The sequence below is a fragment of the Vulpes vulpes genome, chromosome 1 (assembly GCF_048418805.1).
Source record: "Vulpes vulpes isolate BD-2025 chromosome 1, VulVul3, whole genome shotgun sequence".
NCBI classification, from domain to species: domain Eukaryota; kingdom Metazoa; phylum Chordata; class Mammalia; order Carnivora; family Canidae; genus Vulpes; species Vulpes vulpes.
The window spans coordinates 79350287-79373742 of NC_132780.1; the positions used below are offsets into that span (position 1 = coordinate 79350287).

A 23456-nucleotide genomic window follows, 5' to 3' on the forward strand; every position below is an offset into this window, starting at 1 on the left:
GAATCCCACATCAGGCTCCCGGTGCATGGAGCCTGTTTCTCCCTCTGCCTATGTCTCTGCCTCTCTCTCTGTCTCTCTGTGACTATCATAAATAAATAAAAATTAAAAAAAAAAACAGACACATAGCTCAGTGGAACAGAACAGAGAGTCTAGAAATAAAGACATGCATACATATTCAATTATTTTATAACAAAGTAGCCAAGAATATACCATGGGGAAAGTCTTTTCAATAAATGGTGTTGAGAAAACTGGACAGCCACATGCAAAAACTAGACTACTATCTTATAGTATCATGCACAAAAATTAATTCAAAATGGATTGAATATTTGAATGTAAGATCTCAAACCATAAACCTAAAGGAAACTCCTTGACATCATCACTCTGTGATGATTTTTTTTTTTTTTTTAGTCTGACTCTAAAAGCAAAGGCAGTAGAAGCAAGCAAGTATCAACAAGTGGGACCCATATCAAACTAAAAGGCTTCAGCACAGCAAAGAAAACTATCAACAAGCTATGAAAAAAAGCCTATTTAATGGGAGATAATATCTACACACCAATATCTAATAAGGGGTTAATATCCAAAATATATGAAGAGCTCAACTTAAAATGAACAATTTGGTAAGAAGTGAGTAGATAATCTAAGTAGATATTTTTCCAAAGAAAACCTATTGCTGGCCAACAATCACGTGAAAAGATGCTCAATATCACTAATTATCAGGGAAATGCAAATCAAAACCACAATGAGATATCACCTCCCACCTATCAGAATGGCTATTATAAAAAAGACAAGAAACAAGAAGTACTGAAGAGGATGTGGACTGTGCACTGTTGGTGGGAATGTAAATTGGTGCAGCCACTATAAAAAACAATAGGCAGGTTCCCCAAAAAATTAAAAATAGAACTACTATATGATCCAGCTCTTCTACTTCTGAATATTTATTCAAATAAAATGAAGACATTAATTTGAAGAGCTATGTTTGCCCTTATATTCATTGCAGAATCATTTACAATAGCCAAGATATGGAAGTAACCTACTTGTCAGTCAATGGATAAATAGATAAGGAAGATGTGGTATATATAGTGGCATTCTACTCACCATAAAAAAGAAAATCCTGTAATTTGTGACAATATGGATATACCTTAGGGTAGGGGTATTATGCTGAGTAAGATAAGCCAGAAAGACAAATACCATATGATTTCACTTATATATGGAATCTAAAAAAAAAAAAAAAAACACAAAACAAAACTCATAGATACAGAGGACAAGTTGGTGATCAGAGGGGGAGAGGGTCGAGGGTGGATAAAATGGGTAAAGGGGGTTAATTGTATGGTGATGGATGATAACTAGACTTATTCTGGTGCTCACTTTCTAGTGCATACAAATATTGAATTATAATGTACACCTGAAACTCATTTAATGTTATATATCAATTTTGTCTCAATTAAAAAAAAGAATATGTTTCTATACACTTCTGCTCTTATTTATCCTATGTCGTAACAGATGGAATTACTTCGACAATACATATAATAAAGTGCACCTCATTTGCCAAATTTTCTTATTTCCTCACTATTTTTTTCACTTTGACAGTCTTTGGTTTTTCTCAGAATGTTTTGCTAAATCAATCTAATTTATTTATTTCTTCTTACCATATATAGATAGGTTTAGTTAGCTTTTAATTTTCTTATTCTGATATTTCTCTCTACCTCTGCTTTTTCATATGTCTGTACCTCTTATATAGAAAAGCTCCTGGTCAGGGCACTGGGGGGTTCAGTTGATTAAGCATCTGCCTTCTGCTCAGTTCATGATCTTGGGGTCCTTGGACTGAGCCCCTCATCTGGCTCCCTGCTCAGCAGGGAGTCTGCTTCTCCCTCTCCCTCTGTCCCTTCCCTCTACGCATGCATGCTTGCATGCTCTAATAAATTTTTTAAAAATCTAAAAAAAGAAAAAGCTCCTGGTCATCTTATATCTGAACATTTATTGTAGATAGGTACAAGTATTTTACTACTTCATTATGTTTTCTACTGTAGTCAAGCCTGTGCATCTGCATTGAAATACATATCATTTTATTTTACATTAGTTTAATATTATTTCTCCTTTATATGAGTTATAAAATCACATTGATTTTTTTAAAAAAAACTATGTGTATAGAGAAACTAGTATTTATTTCATTTTAGCCTGCTCAAAGGGATATGTATTTTTTATTATTATTTTTAAAAGATTTTTATTTATTTATTTATGTATTCATTCATTCATTCATTCATTCATTCATTCATGAGAGACACAGAAGGAGAAAGGCAGAGACATAGGCAGAGGGAGAAGCATGCTCCCCGCTAGGAGCCGGACGTGGGACTCAATCCTGGATCCCAGGATCAGGACCTGACCTGAAGGCAGGTGCTCAACCACTGAACCATCCAGGCATCCCTGTGTTTTTTATTAAACTGGTACTGTTTACTGGCAATTCTATTAGATTTTTCTCCAAGGTCTGTGATTCTCAAATGTGGTTGTTTTTCAGAATCCTCTGGGAAATTTTTCCACATTTCTAAGACCTTAGTTTCTTAGTTTACTTAGAAGTTATTTCTTTTCCCAAATGCCAGTATTGCCACATTTTGTTATGGAAACCATGATCTAGATTCTAGAACCACCTCATTTTCTCCTGAATGCTAACCATTCACTTCAGATACTAGCATAGTTGATAGGAACTGATAAGTTAAACAATCAAGGGGCAAGCCCAGGACATTAGAATGTTTAATTAGTTATGAATGAAAGATGCAGCTTCCAATATTACCAAGAATTTAAAAGTTATACTATGCCATGTAGAAACTGACACCTTGTTTTATGAATTGAACAAGAGTATTGCTCTGAGTAATATTTGTACATAAGTAGGAAACTCATCCTTCTACTGATGTGATTATTTACCTGAAAGTGAAAAACGTGTTCAAAACCTAATTCTTGAACAATATTTACTGTTATACTAGTATTTGTAAAATCACACAGTCATTCAAGTCCTCCTTTAAGTAGACTCAAAGTGAGAGGAATCACAATGAAGATAAGTGTCCTTGCCAGAATCCAGCATGAGAACATGGTGGTCCATCTGGCATCACTATGTACTCATGAGTTCCCTGTTGGCACAGATGACTATTAGATCATATGCTAATGATTAAGTGATATTTATCACTTTAGTATAATTTTTAATGAAATCTAGAAATCCTAAAAGGTAAATACTCACTATGTCAATGCTTTCAAGCTATCACAAAGGACAAATCCCTTAATGACTTCAGATAGTGAAATTGATGAACTGATTCAATTGACTTGAGAAGAAATCTTAAATGTCCACTTTTTAATATTTTTTAAAAGATTTTACTTATTTATTTATTCATGAGAGACACAAAGAGAGAGAGAGAGGCAGAGACACAGGCAGAGGGAGAAGCAGGCTCCAAGCAGGGAGCCCAATGTGGAACTCGATCCCGGGACTCCAGGATCATGCCCTGAGCCAAAGGCAGTCACTAAACTGCTGAGCCACTCAGGCATCCCCAAATGTACACTTTTTAAGAAAATAATTTAAGTGGAAGCCATGTGTCTCACTTTTTATTGAAGTATAATTGACATACAATATTATATTAGTCTCAGATATAGAACATAGTAATTTGATACTTACACAGATTATGAAATGATCACCATGACAAGTCTAATTACAATCTGTCACCATGCAAAGTTTTTACAATATTATTGACCATAGTCCCTGTGCTGGACTCCGTATCTTATTTATTTTATAACTAGAAGACTGGAACTCTTAATTTCCTTCAACTATTTCATCCATCTCCCCATCCCCCTCCCCTCTGGCAACCACCAGTTTGTTCTCTGTATGTATGACTCTGTTTCTGTTCTGTTTTGTTTGTTATTTATTTTGCTTTTTAGATTATACATATAAGTGAAATCTTACAGTATTTGTCTTCCTCCGAATCTTTTCACTTAGCATATTGCCCTATAGTTTTATCCATGTTTTTGCAAAGTAACATCTCAGTCTTCTTTATAGCTGAGTGATATTCCATTGTGTGTATGTGTGTGTGTGTGTGTGTGCACGTGTGTGTTTCACATCTTCTTTATCCATTCATCTATGGATGGATGGATCCTGGGGCTGCTTCCATATCTTGGCTGCTGTAAATAATGTCATGAACAGAGGGGTGTATATGTCTTTTTGAATTAACATTCTCATTTTCTTTGAATAAATACCCAGAAGGAGAATTACTGAATCATATGGTAGTCCTATTTTTAATTTTTAAAGTAAACTTCCACAGTAGCTGTACCAATTTACATTCCCACAAACCATGCACAAGGGTTCCCTTTTCTCCACACCCTCTCTAACATTTGTTATTTCTTGTCTTTCTGATAATAGCCATTCTGACAAGTGTGATGATAACTCATAGTGGCTTTAATTTGCATTTCCATGATGATTCATGATATTAAGCATCTATTCTTGTGCTTGTTGGCCATCTGTATGTTTTCTTAGGAAAAGTTTCTATTAAGGTCCTTTGCCCATTTTTTATTAAATTGGATTTTTAAAATTTCAGGTCTTATGTTTAAGTCTTCAATCCATTTTATTTTGTATAGAGTATAACAGAGTGGTCTAGTTTCATTATTTTGCATGTAGCTTTTACATATTAAATTGCAGTTGTGGGGGAGATTGGGCAAAAATGGGTAAAGGGGAAAAGGAGATACATGTTTCCAGTTACAGAATGAATAAGTCACAGGAATAAAAGACACAGAATAAGAAATATAGTTACTGGTATTATAACAGTGATGTATGAGGACAGATGGTAGCTACACTTGGATGAGCACAGCATAATGTTTAAACCTGTTGAATAAGTATATTGTACACCTGAAAGTAATGTAACATTGTGTGTCAACTACAGTCAAATTTTTTAATATTGCAGTTTTTAATTTTTGTACTAAATCATATCTTAGCCTTATACCTTTTAGAATGAATCAATATGGATCTATGTTTTGCCTTTGGCTTAGTTACATTTCTAATACATAAAGAAACAGCCAGGGTTTTGATTTTCCTATTCCAAACAGTCAAATACTAGGTTTCTGAGGTCAAGAAGAAGATGTTCTGAAGGGACATTTGATGAAAATGTGCAGCCCTTCTATTACAGAGGGATTTATTCACAAGGTTCCATGCAGAACTCCTAGTCCCAGTGAGCTGGCCTGGTCTCAGAAGGCCTTGAGGGTTTCATGTTTTCCCCAGAGAAGGGAGGCCAAAATAATCTGCATAAATTCATTTCCCTGGATCTCACATTTTTTTTCCTTGGCATTTAAGGGCAATGGATCAACAACACAGAACAGGAAGCAACTCTTACACGTTGGATCAGACTATCCTTTCCAAAGGTGACCACAATAGTATTTCCCATCCAACATGCTTTTCTATAACATAATCCTGCCACTCTTCCTATAGAGATGTCCAATCTATGCCCTCCCTTGAGTCTGCGTGGAACCGTGACTCGCTTGCATTTAAAAAAGGGGTGGGGTAGCTGGAAGTGATGCTGTGTGATGTCTAAGAGGCTGTCATACAAAGCCATGCAACCTCATCAGCTGGGACACTGGCTTCTGGAGCCCCTGCCACCTTCTAAAAGGCGTGGTGTACCAGGCTGTGGGGGAGCCACCTGGGGGAGACCACAGCTCCAGCTGATGTCCCAGCTGACCGTGCACATCAACTGCCAGCATGTGAATAAAGACACCTTAGGATGACGGCACCCACAACTATCAAACTACCCCTACTTCATGAGTCTCCCCATTTGAGGCATGGTGGAGAAAGGACAAGATATTTCCTCTGTGTCCTAGCCAAATTCATGACCAAAGGAAGCCAAACTTTTTTTTTTTAACTTGTTACGTTTGAGGGGTAATGAATTACACAGCAGCAGTAGGCAGAGCACATGGGGATTGCTGCACAACACACTCAGAAAGGAAAATGACCCAGAATAGGCAGGCTGGAGATTGGATTCCTGTTCTGATGCATCATGAAATGAAACTACATTTGAATACTTCCTCCCCCACATTATGAACCCTACTGCCTATTCATGCCTTCATCCAGCCCTCGACCTTCACTCGTGGTACAACGGTAAGGGCTTGAACTCATCCTATCAGGTACTGCGCGCAGTTAACAATTTTCACTGGGAGCCATTAGCCTTGACCACTGCCTAGCCTACTATCAAAACATCTGGATCTTCTCCTAACTGGCAACCCAAAATATCTCCATCTGGTTTCTCACCATAGAATAAAACACTCTGAGTTTTCAGTTGCACTATCCTTATCAAGCCTTAATTGTGAGAAATAGACTTTGTAGAGATTTGCCCTAAGGAGAATTTTTATGTTAAACAACTGGTCTGTTTACTTCTATTTTCATTAAAAGTCTCAGAACCCTATAATGGAATGTGTTCTTCTCTATGCTTTGGCCAAAAGAAGGAAATTTAGAGCCAAATTTGTGGCCTGTTCCTAAGAACCGTACAGATGTACTTCTGTGTGCTAATTTGACTCCTGGATTTATTATTTTATTCACTTGACTTTCCTTTTTTTTTTTTAAACAGATTTTGTCATTGATTGGTTTACTACCTTTGCATTGCACAAAATTTAGCAAGCTGTTTCAAATTCTCTGTGGAAGAGGCAATATATCCATAAAGTAATGAAAAAGACATCCCTCCATCTCCTGCCAAATCAATAAACAGTGTGAATGCAAATGTTTATAAAACATTCATCTAACTTAGCTTCAAAGCCAGAAAAAAGTGCCATATGATCTAAGAATATATAGTAGGCTGAAATGCACTTGTGCTCATTACCCTGAATTGAACAGCACAGCTTGAATGCCTTGCAAAGTTCAGCACTGTTTGCTAATAGACAAAGGTTGCACATTCTATGTTTATATCCAGGGCCACAAAGTTTCAGATAGATACGAAACAGAAACTGAAATGGCTGAGAGTTCTTTCTGATTATTTTGGAAAAGATAATTAGTGTCAAAAATTACTGTTTTGAAAAGACAAGTGGGCATGTGGATGGTGCATGCTCTTTAGGCTTATCATTTCAAGTAAACACTACAGTCCTTTTGAGTAAACACTACAGTAGATGAAAATTATATCTTAAAAAGTGTCACATGACTGTGATGAGTTTTTCATTTCTCCTTAAGGAGAGAAAGGTTACATTACATTGTAAAAAAGGAGACTCAGAATTCCAGAATTATAGATTTATAAGGGGCCTTAATTTCATCTAGTTCAGTAGTTTTCAAACTGGAGAATCAAAACCTCTGAAAACTGTGAACCTCATATGAATTCCTCACATATAAACTAGGTGAGGTGAAACTTCAAAAGCAGGAGAAATGAAGGAAGGGTGCTGGATCCCATTCACTCAACCTCTCTTCCTCCTCCAGAGGCTACTTCTACAACACAAGTCTTCAAGCAGAACTTTAAAAACCAACGATCGCAAAAGAATGAGAAGGCAAGACAGACTGGAAGAAAATATTTGCAAAAGACATCTGATGAAGGACTCTTATACAATAGGTGCAAAGAACTCTTAAAAGTCAAGAGTAAGAAAAAGAAATGAAAAAGAAAAATGAATTAAAAAACAGGCCACAAAACTACAACAAATAATATTAAAATTTATATAGAACAACAGATGACCTCAGATAGCCAAAGCAATTCTGAGAAAGATGAACAAAGCTGAGGTATCACAATCCCAGATTTTGAGACCTACTACTAAGCTGTAGTAATCCAAACAATAGGGCACTAGCACAAAAAGAGACACATAGACTGGAATAGAATAGAGGCCCAGAAATAAACTCATGTGTATATGGTCAATCTATAGCAAAGAAGGCAAGAATATACAATGGGAAAAGACAGGCTCTTCAGTAAAAGGTGTTGGGAAAACTGGACAGCCACATGCAGAAGAATGATACTGGACCACTTTTTAACCCATACACAAAAATAAACTCAAAATGGATTAACAACCTAAAAGTAAGACCTGAAACCATAAAAATCGTTGAAAAGGGTGCAGGCAGTAATCTTTTCTAAGATCAGTTGTAGCAACATTTTTTTAGATACGTCTCTTAAAGCAAGGGAAACAAAAGCAAAAATAAACCATTTGGACTACATCAAACTAAAAAGTTTTCTCACGGCAAATGAAACCATCAAGAAACCAAGAAAAGATATTTGCAAATGACATATCCAGTAAGGGGTTAATATCCAAAATATATTAAGAGCTTATACAACTCAACGCCAATAAAACAAACAATCTAATTTAAAAATGGGCAGAAGATCTGAACAGACCTTTTTCCAAAGAAGATATACAGATGGCCTACAGACACATGAAAAGATGCTCAAAATCACTAATCATCAGGGAAATGCAAATCAAAACCATAATGAGATATCTATCACCTCACACCTGTTAGAATGGCTAAAATCAAGAAGACAAGAAACAAATGTTGATGAAAATGTGGAGAAAAAGGAACCCTCGTGCACTGTTGGCAGGAATATAAATTGGTACAGCCACTGTGGAAAACACTAGGGGGGTTCCTCAAAAAATTAAAAATAGGTATACCATATAATCCAGTAATTCCACTATCCGGTATTTACTCAGGGAAAACACAAACTCAAAAAGATATATGCACCCCCATATTTATTGAAGCATTATTTACAACAGCCAAGACATGGAAGCAACCTAAGTGTACACCAGTGGGCAAACAAATAAGAAAATGTGGTATACATGCACAATGGAATATTACACAGGCATAAAAAGGATAAGATCATGCCATTTGAGACAAAATGATGGACCTAGAGAGTATTATGCTAAGTGAAACAAGATTGGCTATGGTATTTATCATATTATTCCATTCATAAATGGAATCCTAAAAAGTGAATAAACAAAAGGCAGAATCAGACCTATAAACACAGAGAAAAAACTGGTGGTTGCTAGAAGGGAGGGAGATAGGTGGTTAGGCAAAATGGGTGAAGGACAGAGAGAGATACAGGCCTCCTGTTATGGAGAAAGAGTGGCATGGGAACAAAAAAGCAGAACTTAAGGAATACAGTGATATTGCGAAGGCAATGATGTAATGGACCAGATGGTAGCTATATTTGTGGTGAACACAGCATAATACATAAATTTGTCAATCACTAAGTTGTACACCTGAAACTAACATAACATTGTGTGTCAACTATACTAAAAAAAAAAAAAAAATGGGCAAAAGACCTGAAGAGACACCTCACCAAAGAAGAAATATACGGATTCCAAATGAGCGTATGAAAAGATATTCCACATCATGTGCCATTAAGGAACTATAAATTAGAACAACAATGAAATACCACTACACATCTATTAGAATGCCCCAAATCTAGAACACTGACAACACCAAATGCAGGCAAGGATACAGAGCAATGGGAACTCTTGTAGGAATGAAAAATTATGTAGTCACTTTGGAAGACAGTTTGGCAGATTCTTGCAAAACTAAATATCCCCTTACCATAAGATCCAGTAATTACGCTCCTTGGTATTTACCCAAATGAGCTGAAAATTTATGTCCACACAGAAACCTGCATGTGGATATTTATAGCACTGTTATTTATAATTGCCCAAACTTGGAAGCAACCAAAATGTCTTACAGTAGGTGATCAGATAAATCAACTATGGCACATCCAGACAATAAAATATTACTCAGCACTAAAAAAGAAATGATGTGTTGAGCTCTAAGAGGGGTTTTTGACAGAGCAGCTAGGCCAGACTTGCCTGGGGTCACCCTGTGGGTAAATAAGTTGGCAGAGCTGGCATCAGAACTCAAATATCCTTCACATCTGGATCACCATGCAAAAACTACACAAAGAATTTCCTAACTTCAAGCACTGTGAGAAACTAGAAATGATTGCCAATGGACTCACCTCCAGAGATATTTGAAAACACTAAGAATTTTCCTGGAATGACCTAGGAACAATTCAGCTTTTGCAAATCATGCAGGATGGTGTGGAGAAACGAAGGCACACCATGTGCACAGACATCTTCTAAGAGTCTCTTTAATTAAGAACTTTCACCAGAATGTTAACAATAAACGCTTTTTGTGTAGCAAAATTATGATTCCTTAGGAGATTATTTTTCTTGGTGGTTTTTCTGTATTTTCCAAGTTCTCTGCCTTGGGCATGTATGATTTTTATAATTCGGTGGAGGAAAATGCTATTAAAAATACAAAATCTAAGTCCCATTTATTCCTATTATTTCATGAGCTTTGTCAATGCCTGGACTGATGAGAGAGAAACACAGCTGGTGAATGGAAATTCCAAGGACTAAGGAGCTTGCTGTAGGGATATTACTTATTACTCTTTTCATAATATTTCTATCAGCTCTAAGCCTGAAATCTTCAGGCTTGTCATTTTGACAAGAAATAAAACTAATATGTGTCACTAAAGCTTCTGAGAATAATTTTCTTAGCTGGAAATGCTTCTGACACGTCATTGATAACCTGAACATGTCTAAGTACAAAAGAAGATTAACTTCAAAGACTGGCAACCCTTTTTGTCCCCGGAGTACTTGTAAGTTGGAATGCAAAGAAAGTGTGGTGCTATGGTTTTATTAGGAGGAACTGAGTGTTTGGCTTTCACTGGATGTGAAGATTATATTCTCTCACTCAAAGAGTGACATTTGTGGGAGAAGATGGGGTAACTGGGTGATGGGCATTAAGGAGGGCATGTGATGTAATGAGCACTGGGTGTTATATGTAACTGATGAATCACTGACCTCAACCTCTGAAAACTAATAATAAACTATATGTTCATTAATTGAATTTAAATTTTAAAAAGTCGGAAAAAAAAAGAGTGACTTTTGCTATGCCGAGAAAAAGAGGAGATACTTCACCTGTCAAGATGAAAATGAATTTTACATTCTGGGTTTAATTCATCTCTGTTGATACCCATTTTAAAGAATGAATAAAATGCTCCTGTCAGTCCCTTCCTAAGAGTCCTGATCAGCCATCCTCAGGGTTGACTATTGTTCTGAGCTCTTGATGGACCAGCTTGGCCAGCATCTGTCTGCTTCCAGTTGTGAGTGTGGAGCAGGCCTGCACTTGATCCTTGGAGTGTCAGCGGCATTGGACAGGGCACTCTTTGAGCCATCACCAAAGAATGGCATGGTTGGAGCAATAGGGGGCTCACATGGTAAGCTGCTTCTTCCAAGTTCATTAGGGACCAAGAAAGGTCATGTCACTGTCACAGAGCCTCAGAATCCAGAACAAATGAAACCATGGGAGGAACCAGGTTGTCTTTCCCTGGATGAGTTTTCAATCTTGGTAGGTTATTTGATTACTTAACATTTTCCCTTTGGAAAGAAAAAAAAAAAGACTGTAATATTGATGATGATATTAGCTTATATTTTTAAGCTATCTCGTCCTGTCATAACAAACCCATAAGGTTGGCAGGACAGTTTAGAATTCTTTCTCTTTGCTAGTTGAGGAAACCAATGAAGAGAAGTCCACTTCCAGCCATTCGACCTGGTGTCTTTCTCTTATAAATATCACTTTAAGCAATCAGTGGTGAAGGAGCCAAGAGAAGAAGGTCAGACATGAAATGGCAGCCCCATGTGCACCCCAAGAGCTTGGAATAAGGCCAGTTCCTCAGCTCAGAGTCTGTGTAAGTCACAAACCTGAAGCTTAGCCCAACAAGCACCCATACAGACAATAAAATAAAACAAAATTCTCTACATGATAATCTGCTTCAAATGAGGTGAGCTTGGAAGGTTCATGACATGATACTTATAATTTGACCTATGTAGAAGTTGCTGACTATGGGTCCGTCACAGCAGAAGGCAGTAGCTGGGCAGGAGGAAGCGGTCTCTCTCTCCCAACTGGCCAGCGGTCTGCACTCACCTCTGTCTCTCAAATTGCATGATAAGGTTACATTTATGCAAAAGTGAAATTTGATAAAGCTTTCTGGAACAGTAGGTAACACGGATCAAGAACCTTTTTATATCCCTTCACCAGCAAACCACTACAAACATCCAAAGTCATAAGCAAATGTGGGCAAGAGATAATGAAAAGAATGCAAAACACGCATAGTTTATAATGCAAAAAAAAAAAAAAAGAAAATACTTAAATGCTTAACAATATCAGGTTTGTCGAATTAATGAGCACATAGCCTCAATGATTATACAGCCATTTAAAATATTCTTTTTATGGAAAGTATATGTGTATAACACTTAAAATACGTAAATGTAAATATGGTTATACACATTCACAGTAGGGAAAAGGAAGAAAATAGTATCTCAAACAAGTGGGAGTGTTAGCCTAAGTAGACTTTGTTTGAAGAACTAATTCGGATTAGCAGGTAGGCGCTATTATGATCTGCATTTCATGGACCAGGAAACAGAAGCACAAAGGGTGTTAGCAACACTCGTCCATTAACCCTTACACTAGACTGCAATGACGTACATCAAAAAGTCCAAATGGTTGGCTAACTTTGGGTTGTTAACTTCTCTAGGTATATATTTTATATTCTTAAATGGTCTCAGGTGAACATACTTCTTTATTTATAATTGCAACTTTATTTTTGAAAAGATATTTTTTAAATATATCTGTCTCTGTTATTAGACTATGAGGACCTTGAGGTAGGAACTGCCTTAGTAATCACCACTATTTCTATCACTACCCGTTGGGTAACCTTGATGTCACCACTCTTATACACCGGGGAGTAGTTCCTATGCCTCATCTCATATAAACCACTGGGTAAAAACTACTACAGATAAGGCAACTAAAGGCAATTTTGCATTTCCATCACTTAGTACTGGCCTGAAAAGTAGTAATTGCTCAATAAATGGTAGTGAAGCTACCAAATGATAGCTTATAAAGCCATGGATGTCACTCAGTTCAGTGCGGTATTGAGAGAGGCTGTGCTCAGGACCCCTATGGGAGGAGGTGGGGAGGATAGAACTTGCAGCAGGAAGTCTGTTTTTTCCATCTTTCTTTTACCATGACAGAAGCAGTCAGAAAGCCATGAGGCCCTGAGTGAAAAGCAACACTCAGAAGTAAGACTTCCAACTAAATTCAGTTTAGACTAATCCTGACGGGACAGTTTGACATTCCATTTAAATCTTTCAGGAAGTATACATGTTCTATTATGGTTTTTAATTATTCAATGAATAGCTTGTGGGGAAAGATAAACCCATTAAAAAACAATATTTTATTTTACTAGTGAGCTCAAGAAATTAGTGGGTTTTTATTGTTTTCTCGTGGTTTTCTTCAGTTCAAGTATCAGAACACTTTTAAACTATAGGTCAATATGCCGGGCATGAGAGTAAAGGGAGGGCACGTAAGGCCCTTCCAAATATAGACCTTAAGTGTACTTCTAGTCCTTTGATTAGAACAGGGTGATCTTGACACCAAAATCTTAGTAGGTATTCGATTGCTTAATATTTTCCCTTTGGAAAAAAAAGGACTATAATTGTAATGATGATATTAGCTTATATCATCCTGCTATCTTACTCCATCATAACAACCCATAAGGTTGGCAGGACTGTTTAGAATTCTTCTTTCTCTTTGCTAGTTGAGGAAACCTATGAAGAGAATCCCAGTGGCTTGAGGAGATCCTCACTGTTAGAGGAATGACTGGTGGCCTTTTTTCTCACTCCAGCTAAGTCCTGGTCGACCTCAAGGCTCAGCTGACATATCAGTCCTCATGTAGGGACCTTACTGTCATGTGCTTACTATATGACAGCCCTTATCTCATGATATGCAAATAACAAGTTAATTATCTGTGACCCCAGCTCTCAATCATTTATTTGCTTCCAATGCTGGCATAGTTCTGAGCATGAGCAGCTGCTCCCTCAGGGTCTGCAGAATGGCTAGTTTCAAAGTACACTAGAGAACTATTTTAATGTAGCTAAAACATCATCTTCTACACTGGTAGTTTTCAAACAAGGTTTCACATATTCCTGAGAATTAAAAATTGATCCATAGAGATATTTATATTGTCTTAGAGTTTTATAGTTTTGTGTTTTTATTTTAATGATATTCTAAGAAATACCATTAGACATTAATATCAGAATGTTCTGCATCACTTATATCAATGGTTCTCAATCCTGGTGAGATTGGAGTCTTGGTGGGGGGCTTTAATCAATACTAATATTCAGGCTCTGAAGCTGAATTACATCTGAACCAATTCCATCAGAATCTCTGGAGGTGGGTCCCCACACAGATTTTTTTAAAGGCCCCCAGATGATTGAAATGTGTGGAGCACTGATACTCACCAATCTAGACCATCTTTGATTCCTAAGTAACACGTTTTCCACCAGTATTTATGATTGCCTCAAATCCAATAGTTGTATTATAAGTATATCATAAATAAATACAGAAGCCAACAAAATATGTAACTGATATGTTCTTGCCAAAGCCATATGATGTCACAGCATGCTGCATGAGCAAAGGTTTTGTGATCATTCTGGACATAGGCAAGTGGTGGGGAAACTGAGTCATCACTAGAGCACTTGGTAGACCAGCAGACCAGGGGTCTACCCCAGGCATGTTAGAAATAGCAACTCAATTTCTACAAAAACATTATCAGTTTACCTTTTAGTTTGTATTTAACTTGTGAAATTGTTTTGGTTTTGTCCTTATATAAGAGCTATAAACAGAGTTTATACTTGGTTGTCTATTTAAATAATAAATATAGTTATACATATTTAAGCAGCATTATGATTCAAAGAACAAGAACATTTAAGTCAGTGTTAGGGGAGTCTGTGATACTTTTTTCTTTTAAATGGGTCAGACTTAAGGATACTGATTTCATCATGTCTGGATCCTGATCCAAAGGGTGGTTGGATCAAGGACCTGGGAGATAGCTTCCCCCTTTCCTGGTCCCCTTAATGAGCACAAAATGGTAAGCAGCTGTCCCTCCCCAAGGCTCTGAGTATGATTGGAAACCGTTCCTAATATCAGAATGCAAGGATTTCTAGTCTTCCAAGAGCTGCTGCATTATTTCTACTATCCCAGGAGGTCACATTAGGACTTCCCAAGTCTTTCCCAGGTTATAGGCACTTGGTTGGTTTCTCCAGTTCCACAGAAGCTCCAAAAGGTGTGTGCAAGATATAGGACCTGATATACTTGGTCTGCGGCCTGAGACTCTTCCATTCACAAGAAGGATATTTTGGTCATAAGAATGCAATTTTTTTAACCACAAATGGCAGGGGTGAAACCCCGCCTCAGAACTTCCTGGCAGGAATTTATTTATTATCTATCTGCTAAGAAGAACACAGTAATTCCTTTCATAGGGAAGCAGCATATCAAAGGGTACCCGACATTCTCTAAATTAAGTGGCAGAGTTGCTTCTCTTGAATGACAGGCCGCTCTAATGACAAAATCCATGCCACACCAAATTTTCAGGAAATTATTGAAGACATTAGGCTTGTTTCAAGTCACATCAAAAGTCTGTAGCAGGAAAAGGCTCTAAAGAGTTGAAGCCACTGCCTATAGAATCCAGTCAGCCAGAGAGAAGGAGACAATGAGCCACTTAACAACTATGAAGTGTCATTTATCTCAAAATCATAAAGGAAGGCTTCCTGGGAGAAAGCCTGGCATCACAAAGAACTCAAGAGATAATATAATCAACTCTTCTCCACCATGCCAACAACGGGCATACCTGACAATGTGCCCATTTGCAATTTCCAAGCCCTGTTCCTATCAGAAACTTTCAACTATTGAGAATTAATGCTCCTCAATGTTAACAGTCAATATTTTTTTAAAATGTTCTTTCATCTAAATATAGGGACTCTGAATGGTTGTCTTATTTCTCAGCTTAAATTCTTTATAAAAATAATTTTACATTTCTGAGTAATATGTATGCATCCATTTGACATTCCATATCCCTTTTTTCCCTAAATGAACATCTGGGTATGCACTTGAGAAATGTGGCCATAATTCTTTCTGGTATTTTGTTTTCCTTTTCACCCTATAGTTTTTTACCTTCACTCTTCTTAATTACTCCACCAGTTGAAAGAGAAATGCTATCTGAAGGCCATTGTGACAAACAAGTAATCAAAAGAAAACATTTCTACAGAGAAAGACACTGCAGGAGGGACGCAAGGATCCAGCTGTCTGAAGGAAGACTTGGGGGGGGGCTGGAGTTGTTTGTGAGTCAGGAGACAAAAGTGGCTCTACTGCTGAATAGGGGACAGGGGCACAGGGGTCTGGGACCTGGGGCCTGATGGGCTCTTCCGGGAGCCAGGGGGATAAAGTCACCAGGAAGTAAGAGATGTGACACTCTTTGGAATTACTGTGGAATGTAGAGAACTATGGTCAGTAATGGGTTCAGAAAAGGGGCAGAAATAATTATTGAGTTGAATTTTGAAGGCCAAACCAAACATTTATTAGAGATTGCAGATTTATCCATGTTAAGCTTTGATGTGTGAATTTTTCTGAGTCTTAAAAAACACTCACTAAAAGGGTAGTGATCCAAATGGGAGCAGACTCAAGGCTTGTGAAACTCTCATGTTGGAAGGGAGGGGATGAAAATGAGCACAGTGAATGGATGGGTGAGCACACTGGGATTTGTCTGCTGCTCACCACAGCGTTTTCATCAGGGTCGGCCAATATTAAGGTTCGATAATTATCCACAGGATCAATCTTGCTGTAAAATTTCTCTCAATAAAATTAAACAGCACAATTAACCAAGTCTCAGGGGAAGAGTCACAGTCTCTATTGTTATTATCATCCTTCAGTCCCTGCGTATTTTATGAGCCTAGCAGTCCCTGCGTATTTTATGAGCCTAGCAGGAAACCTTTAAAACTAAAATACTTATTATATATATATATATATATATTTTTTTTTTTAAAGGTATATGGGGTGCCTAGGTGGTTCAGTCTTTTGAGCATCCAACTCTTGATTTCATCTCAGGTCATGGTCTCAGTGTTGTAAGATCTCTAAAATAAATAAATTGGTGTGAGTAAGAGAAAGAGAGTGAGTATGTGCACATGTGAGCCAGGGGGTAGAGGGGCAGGGGCAGAGGGAGAGAGAAAAATCTTAAGCAGGTTCCACACCCAGCAAGGTGCCCAATGCCTGGCTCAATCTCATCACCCTAAGATCAGGACCTGAGCCAAAACCAAGACTCGGAAGCTTAAACAACTGAGCCACCCAAGCGCCCCTGGACTGGCTCCCTTTGAACCAGAGCTTCCCAAGTGATGGTGATAGCTGTCATTGATTGAAGGCCTATGTGTTTCATAAACTGGATTTGACATTTTATATACAATTTCCCTTTTAGCTCACAGTAACCCAAGGAGATGGGCATTATTTTTCTCATTTAATAGTCTAATGTTAGCCGGATCTAAAAAGGGATGATATATTTCATGATGGTAGAAAGACCATATGACAAATGGGAACTTTCCACAACCTCCTGGGCATGTATAGCAAATAAATATATATTGAGGGACTGAATGGTGTGGTACCTGTTGACAGTTCACAGGTTAAAGATGTGGGGAATGTCAAAAAGAAGTTTAAATAGTTTCTAGGGAAATCAGGATATACATGCATGAAGAATCCATCCAGGTTAAATAAAAAAACTGTGTCATTTATTTTTGCACAGTTTCTGAATTATTGAACAACGAATTAAATCAGTCAACCAATTAACCAAATGCTAGATTGTCCAGTACTGGCTTTCAGAACTAAAATAGTCTAGTAAAGGAAAGCTCATTGTGGACTTGAGTGGTAGCAAGATTTCTTTAATGAGATGAGGTCAGAGTGGGACCTGGAAGAATTAGAAATACTGGAATTATCAAGAAGGACTGAAAGCACACCGAGGGAATATGGTAAACAGGCACAGATAACTCCTTCCTGGTCCCCTGGTCCCCTTCTGCAGCACTGGCCTTGCCTCCTGTCATGGTTCCCTCTTGGCCTTCTGCCCTGAGCTCATCTGCTCTGCTCATATTTCCTTTGCTTGAGTTCTGTCCAGCTAGTTCTCAGAATACCTTGAAGATGGCATTGATTTTGCTAAAGCATCTCTGGATTAACCAGGAATGCCTCTGTCCTTTAGTGGAGAGTGGAAAAATAGTGTTTGTACTATGAATGATTCCAGGCTTTTGTAAGCAATGTAATGAATTATTCTTCATGAGGCATAAATCATAATGACTATCTCCCCATTCCCAAACAGCTGTGATGGGGGCTTCCCATGGAAATCTTGGCATTTGGGAGACCCTCATGAGACTTGCAGAAAGTCATTCCTGTAGCCCACAAAACAACCTTTCAACTACCCCTGTGCCTCTGCCTTGAAGTCAAGGCAACATAAACACACCCCCTCAGACTTTGGTGACAGGGGCACAGAGCACAACCCAAAGTTACTCCATACACTGAGGTTATGTCTCCCAGGAATCAGAAAAGCATCTTCCAGCTCAGGCTCCCTGAATCCTTTCCAGCTTGGCCTCTGCCAGAGATTCCTGGAATGACCATCACTTTGTTCTTTATCTCACAACAGGTGAAAAATTGCCTTGGATGGGAGTCACGAATTGGTTGGGTTCTTAGAAAAATCCATACTTCCAGTTGTGGGCAAAGATTGTTAGGACTGTGGTCACCCCAGGACTGACTGCTTTTTTACTCTGAAAATCTCCCAATACCATACCATTGTGCTTCAGTCTGGTCCTCTCTGATTCTGTTTTTCAGGAACAATATGAGACACTACGAGCTGTGGTCAGCAGCAGACCTGCCTTTCCAAACATAGCTCACTTCTGGATTGAAGAGTGCTTTCACTTTTTACAGGTTAGGAGACAGATTCTGTTTTGTTACTGTTTGTGAGCCAGCAGTGCTGTCCTTGACAGAAAAGCCATGTTGCCACACTGATATCTCTCTCATAAGAGGGACAACTATAAACTCTGTCAGAATACAGTGCCTTGTGTTTCCAAAACAGTGTTCCAACGCTTAAGTGCAAGGAATCTCACAGAGGATCCTGAGAAAGATGCAGAAGAACACAGAGTAGGAAAATTTAACCCGTGTGAGGAGGAATCAGGTGGAGGTCCAAATCCCGCAGTGGGAAATATGTCTTTTCTTTTTTTTTTTTTTTTAAGATTTTATTTATTCATGAGAGACACACACACAGAGAGGCAGAGACATAGGCAGAGGGAGAAGCAGGCTCCCTGCCGGAGGGGGGAGACCGATGCGAGACTCTATCCCAGGATCCCAGGATCAGACCTGAGCCAAAGGTTCAACCTCTACCTCAACCACTGAGCCACCCAGGTGCTCCTGGGGCCACTTTTTTAACAAAAGACTTTCTTATGAGGGCTGAATTTTTTTCCTCCAGGATTTAAAAAACTTGGGTCTACAAATCCAGTATGTTGATGGCAAAAAGTGTTGCCCTTTTTTATATAATATTTTAAAAATCCTATCCTGTCATAGGAACAGAACAATAAAGGAGAAAGAGGCTACACAGATGTGGAGGGGCTATTTCTGGTTACCAAGATCAGAGCATCTACTTGTGCTTGATTATATAACTCCGGGTAATTTTCGCTTCCTGTCTGGAGTATTATTTCCCAGTAAAAGTGGAAAGAAAGTCCCAGCACCTGATAGGCCTGCCTTCCCTGAAGTTAACAGATTGCCCATATGAAAGCTGTCAGCATGTGCCAGCCCTCCACTGAAGAAGGAACAGGTTCAGGACCTGGCGCCGCGCAGCCGAGTGGCACTGCTCCCAGAACTCTCGTCCAATAAAGAGCCATTGTGGGATCTGAACCCTTCAATGTACCGGACAAATGACTGAAATGAAAAGCACAATGCATGTGAGTAGAACCAGAAAACTTGAATGCAGTGGTAATCACTTCCTTGGTGTGGGTCACATCATTTTTCAGGTAACTTCATTCTGTAATTCAGTCCTTGCCTAGTGGAATAGTACAGATTTCCATTTATCACTTGATAAGTGAGAATGATTGCTTTCTAACCATGAAGCGATGTAGGTTATTAGCACTGGTGTGGAAGGGAAGCTGAAAACAGGTAGGGGAGGTGCGCAGGGGTTGGTGTTCATCAGGAAAAGACAAAACATCTGAAAAGAGAAGAAAGTGCCGATTTTCCCTGCATAGGATTGATACAAACTCTAGTTCAGCTATTGGGAAATTCGAGACTGTATCAGATTCTAAATCAGGCCCAGGGCTTTAAAATAGCTAGGGTTTCTATGTGAGAATGAGGTCCGAGGCATGAAGGAGGGCCATGGATGGGGGTAAAGGTCCAGGCTACAGGCATCTATTGTGTGGCTGGCACCCTGTTGTTTAACTTCAGGTCCCACAGACTGGAGATCTAGTGCTCAGATCCAAATACCGAGGGCCAGGAGGAACACGGTGGTGCTAATTCAGGCTGAGCCATGGTTTCCATCTGGGTGACCTAGAGAAACTCTACACAATAGCCGACCTTACTGCAAACAAAATAAAACAAACCCCTAACCAGATGCCATGCTCAGCTAAGCTTTCTCAAATGAATCAATAGGAGGGCACAGTTGAATTAGTCATCAGAGACCTAATGAAAACTTCTTTTTCAGCTGGGCCTGCACTCTATGTGTCTCAATTTTAGGATCAGGTGTTTCTATCTCTGAGCCAATTATATTTGTCACCTAATCCATTTTGACCAGAGACATGGTCAGTCTCAAGCCTTTTTCTTTATGATCTGGAGCTTGATATTATTGGTCACTTGGTCTACTTACTTTCTGATATCTACAACTATCAAAAGATATATGCCTATACACCTGTGCCACTTTAGTAAAACTATGCAGCTCAAAATAAATAAATCAAATAAAACATCCCAAATATCTATAAAGGGATGCAAATATTTCAACAAAAAAGCCATTTGACTCAGTGTCCAATTTTTGTTCTTCATTTACCACATCTGACCACTGTAGGTTCTACCTCGATAAGCCATCTACAATGACAATAGGCTAATTTAAATGTGCATCAGTTGTTTCTTTCAATTTATGATTATGCCCTTGTAATAGCTTGTATGTATCTGGCTGAAATACAAATAAATCTTTCTTCCAGTAACCCATCATTAAATTCCTCCATGTTATCAACTCACCAGAATTAAGCAAAATGATGGATTTGAGGCACACAAACTCCTCGCCCTGGAGATTCATCATACGAAATCGAGATGACGTAGCCAGCAACATGTCAAAGATCTCCACCATGCCCTCTACACATTTTCCCTGGTTCCTATGAAAACATAGAATATAAAAAGAAAAAAAAAAAACAGTATTAAAGCACAGAAAAGTTGGGGTGCCTGGGTGGCTTAGTTGGTTGAGTGTCCGACTCCAGATTTTGGCTCAGGTCATGATCTCAGGGTCCTGGGAGGGAGCTCCTAGTCAGGCTCTGCACTCAGCAGGCTGTCTGAAATTCTCTCTTTCCCTCTGCCCCTCTCCCTGCTCTCTCTCTCTCTCTCTCTCTCTCAAATAAATGAATCTTTAAAAAAAAAATAAAGAACAGAAAGGTTCCAGACCCTGATAATGTTCACATTCATAAAAATCTACTGGCTCCTAATCTGTAACAAAAAAAACTGTAGCCCATTTTTTTCATGGAACATGAACATTCATTTGGATTCTGGAAGGCAAAATGAAACAAAAAAAAGTTTTTCCATCAATAAAACATTTCATTTCAAATTCTTAGAAGAGACATATTGTCCAATCCCTAAATCTGCCATGTTAAATACCTAGTTCTTCAAAGTGAACGCAGGCAGTAATTTTTCTGACATCAGCCTAGCAACTTTTTTCTAGATAGGTCCTCTGAGGCAAGGGAAACAAAAGCAAAAATAAACTATTGGAACTACATCAAAATAAAAAGCTTCTGCACAATAAAGGAAATGATCAACAAAACTAAAAGACAACCTACTGAATGGGTGAAGATATTTGCAAATGACATATCCAATAAAAGGTTAGTATTCAAAATATATAAAGAACTTATCAAATTCAACAACCAAAAAACAAATAACCCAATTAAAAAGTGGGTAGAAGACATCAGCAGATGTTTCCCCAGAGAAGTCATATAGCCAGCCAACAGACACATGAAAAGATGCTCAACATCACAGATCATCAGGGAAATGCAAATCAAAACCATAATGAGATATTACTTCATCCCTGTTGGAATGGCTAAAATCAACAACACAACAATAGGTGTTGGCAAGGATATGGAGTAAAAGGAACACTTGTGAACTCTTGGTGGGGGTATAAGCTGGTGCAGCCACTGTGGAAATAATATGGAAGTTCTTCAAAAAGTTAAAAATAGAACTACCCTATGTACAAGTAATTGCACTACTGGGTATTTACCCAAAGAAGTAAAAAACACGTATTTAAAGGGATACATGCACCCCTATATTTAGAGCAGCATTTTTTATAATAGCCAAGATATAGAAGGGTCTTAAGTGTCCTCCATTGCTTGATGAATGGATAAAGAAGATGTGGTACAGTTATACAATGGAGTATTATTCAGCCATAAAAAGAATGGAATTTAGTCATCTGCAACAACATGGATAGAGCTAAAGAATGTAATGCTAAATGTCTTTCTCAGCCAGAGAAAGACAAATACCATATTATTCCATTAATACATTAAGAAAAAAAACAAATGAGCAAAGGGGAAAAAAGAGAGACAAACCAAGAAACAGACACTTGACTACTGAGGACAAATATGGCTTCCAGCAGAGAGGTGGGTGGTGGATTGGGGGAAACTGGTGATGGGAATTAAGGAGGGCACTTGATGTGAAGAGCACCGGGTGGTGTATGGAATTGTTGAATCACTATCTTGTACACCTGAAACTAATATAACACTGTATGCTAAGTGGAATTAAAATAAGAACTTTAAAAAAATATAGAGTTCTTCAACCTAATAAAAATGATTAAGATTCAGATAAATGATTATTCTAAGTGTGTGTTATTCTGCTACTATATTCTAGGCACTGTGGTAGTTATGGGAATAAAAACAGAGCCTCTACTCTAAATATGCTCAAAACCTTGAAATAATATAATCAGCTCCAACAGACTTTATAAAGTGCTTTTGAAATACAGGAGGAACTCTAGCAAGGGACGGTGGCTGGGCTGGAGCCATTTACGCTGCCAAAGATGACAGGTAAGGATTTGCCTAGTAGGTGGCATTTGAGTTGACAGTTGAAGAAATGCAGGTTTTCATGGAGCAGGAGTGTGAAAGCATCACTGGAAGAGGGTCTTAAACACGGGAAGGAAGAGCAGAGTGAAGGAACATGGAGCAGTGTGCTAGATGTACGAAAGAGATAAGAGATTAATCTGGGAAAGGAAGAAAAGGTTAGGTGATAAAGGATGTCCTATATTATAAAAAATTTAGCCTTTTTCCCTGTGCAACAGCACCCTGGCATCAAGAATTTAACATTGGTAGTTGCAACTACTAAATAAGCAAACCCGAAGGTTCATAATATGTAATATTCAAAAAAGAAATATTGGTATCTTTTCCATAGGGTTGTTGCAGAAGTT

General features: G+C 38.3%; 1 protein-coding gene across 6 annotated transcripts in view; it reads right to left on the minus strand.

Annotated features, from left to right (window-relative positions):
- ESR1 (estrogen receptor 1) overlaps window positions 1–23456 on the minus strand; it is a 374345-nt gene that overhangs the window by 18738 nt on the left and 332151 nt on the right. For all 6 annotated transcript variants that reach the window (XM_072767773.1, XM_072767754.1, XM_072767765.1 and 3 more), the window contains exon 7: window positions 21044–21177. In XM_072767773.1, the coding sequence (XP_072623874.1) occupies window positions 21044–21177 (134 nt within the window). The remainder of the gene's footprint in view (window positions 1–21043; window positions 21178–23456) is intronic.